The 2,287-nt window shown below is 51.6% G+C and overlaps 1 protein-coding gene across 1 annotated transcript in view; it reads right to left on the minus strand.

The window, feature by feature from the left end:
* Window positions 1-1,066: 1,066 nt before the first annotated feature.
* Window positions 1,067-2,287, minus strand: part of VOLCADRAFT_86466 (uncharacterized protein) — a gene marked incomplete at both ends in the record, with an annotated part of 3,490 nt that continues 2,269 nt past the window's right edge. Inside the window, 2 exons of the mRNA XM_002946268.1 lie at window positions 1,067-1,123; window positions 1,453-1,615. Of these exons, the coding sequence (XP_002946314.1) occupies window positions 1,067-1,123; window positions 1,453-1,615 (220 nt within the window). The remainder of the gene's footprint in view (window positions 1,124-1,452; window positions 1,616-2,287) is intronic.

Consider the following 2,287-nt stretch of genomic DNA (forward strand, 5'->3'; position numbering starts at 1 on the left):
TGCGGCACATCAGGCCCCCCATCACCCGCTCTTCAACCAGAAGGGCTCCAGAGGCCCTTTCGCAGGTTTGCACGATGTTGCCTCTCACGCGACAGTCGACAAATATAATACATACATACATACATACATACATACATATGCATACAAATTTACATAAAGGCATTCAGACGCGCACAAACACACGTATATAAATACAGACGTACACAAATAACGACGCATTGGTTTCATCCTGGATTATCGCACTGATGGTACCCATAGTACTACGGCAGGTAGTACGGCAGGTAGTACGGCAGGTAATAACAATAGCAGACAATTAGAAATAGATACACACAGAGTTTAGTAGTATATGCTCAGAGTTTAATGAATCGTATCGAATCCAATGCGCGTCTCCCCATTGACACTTGTCTCGCTCTCCCTCTCCTTCTCTCTCTCCTCTCCTCTCTCTCAAACAGCGACCCTTACCACGACCCTCGCAAAGCCAAGTCACAAACTCCTGCCAAGACAAATATTTGCCAGCGCCAAAATAATTTACAAGACACAATCCTGCTAGCTAGCTAGCTAGCTAGATATTCATGGCGGGTTCGAAGGACCCTCCTGCACGCGCCCGGAAAACACCTTCCCTCACAGCTGCGGGAACCGACATCGCAGGACCAAGCCAAAGTACAAAACTGACACAATTGTACAAACACGTGCCATATCCGTATTATGCCGTATTCCGTACTCCGTACATGCTGCAGTACAACACACGTCGAATATACATTCGGGAATGGCACACACGCAAGAGAGCGGTCCTCGCTTTTGCAACACGCGCGCACAATCATACCACTTGGGGCGCCATGTACGTCATGTCGTACATGGCCTATTGCGGCAACGGAGGCGGCGCCTCTGTCGGTGTACCGCTAGATGCTTCTCCCCCCGGGACCTGGGGACCTTCCCTACCAATACCCGGCACGGCTGTAGCGGTCAAGATTGGTAAATCAGGATCAGGACAGGCACCCGATAGCTTAGCGGCACCCGCCACAGCGCCACCCTCCCGTTCCGCACCTGATCCAGTTCGGGAGACTGTTTAAGAGCGCTGCGGAGCGACGCCGCACGGGTCGTACACGTACGTGAGCATGAACCCCTGCGCCGTACGTCATACAACCGCATGGGTTACATGGTTTGGTGAGGCCGGGGGGAGGCGCAGAGAAGGATGACATGATGACGACCTGCATGAAGAACTGCGTTTCACACCCCAATACGCGAATGATGCTGCGCTTGGTATTCTTTGAGTGAGTGAGTGAGTGAGGGAACATGCCCCCCCCTCACTTCTCCGGTAAACAACTGCCGAAGAGAACTGCGTGGTGGCGGATCCGTGGGCATGTGGACCAGTGCGAATAAAGTGCGAATAATACCAGGAAAGAACAATAACATCAATTCCCAGCCGTCAACTGCCAACTCCCCAATCCGTACCTTGCCCTTGACGGGAATTCCCCCCGTGGAAAGAAACCCGTCGGCCGCGGCGCCTAATAAGGCCCGCGTGGCCGCAGAAATGTGTACGGCACCAGGTACACCCGTGGACTCCATTCGGCTGGCGACGTTGACTGGGGCGAGAAGGGCAAGAGCGATACACAGACTAACGCACGAAGCGGGGAGAGGGGGAGGGGGAGGAGGAGGGCCCGGCAACATGCGCTGCCAACAGAAACCGAAAACTGAATTAAAGTAAAAGTTAATACTACTAAAAATTAAGTAAAATCTTGCGAAGCTTGTGGAAAGGTAGGTTTTCACGAACGATGTGCGGACTTGCCTAGAAACACATCATCTGTCGCAGCAAGCTTCGAGCTACATACACGTGGAGCTACGTACGGCCCCCCCCCCGTGCTGCCCTGGCGGCCAGTGGTCGACCTGTAGCCCGTAGGCCTTGCTCAGTCCCGTACACTTCCGTACTATGATATGTACGACGATGCCGTACAATGCAATACCTCCGATGGTCTCGACCTTGTAAACTTGATGCTTCTCCACCAGCTGGTCAAAAGTGGTGAAGAGGTCGTTGAGGAACGCCATGACTCGGTGGGGCGGAACCTGACCACACATGCTGGCGATGTCTGTGTACGGCACATAGAGAATTCGAACCATCATCACGTAAATTACACGTGCACATGGGGTAGGAAGAGATTACTGAAGACACAACTTTACGAGTATAACAAAATGTTAAAAAAATTCAAAAACTTCAAGCATCCATTATAATAAAAAGGTAAACAGCTCATGGTGACAGTGTATTTTGTATATTATGTAAGCGAGGGACCGT

The sequence above is a fragment of the Volvox carteri genome, assembly GCF_000143455.1.
Source record: "Volvox carteri f. nagariensis unplaced genomic scaffold VOLCAscaffold_1, whole genome shotgun sequence".
Classification (NCBI taxonomy): domain Eukaryota; kingdom Viridiplantae; phylum Chlorophyta; class Chlorophyceae; order Chlamydomonadales; family Volvocaceae; genus Volvox; species Volvox carteri.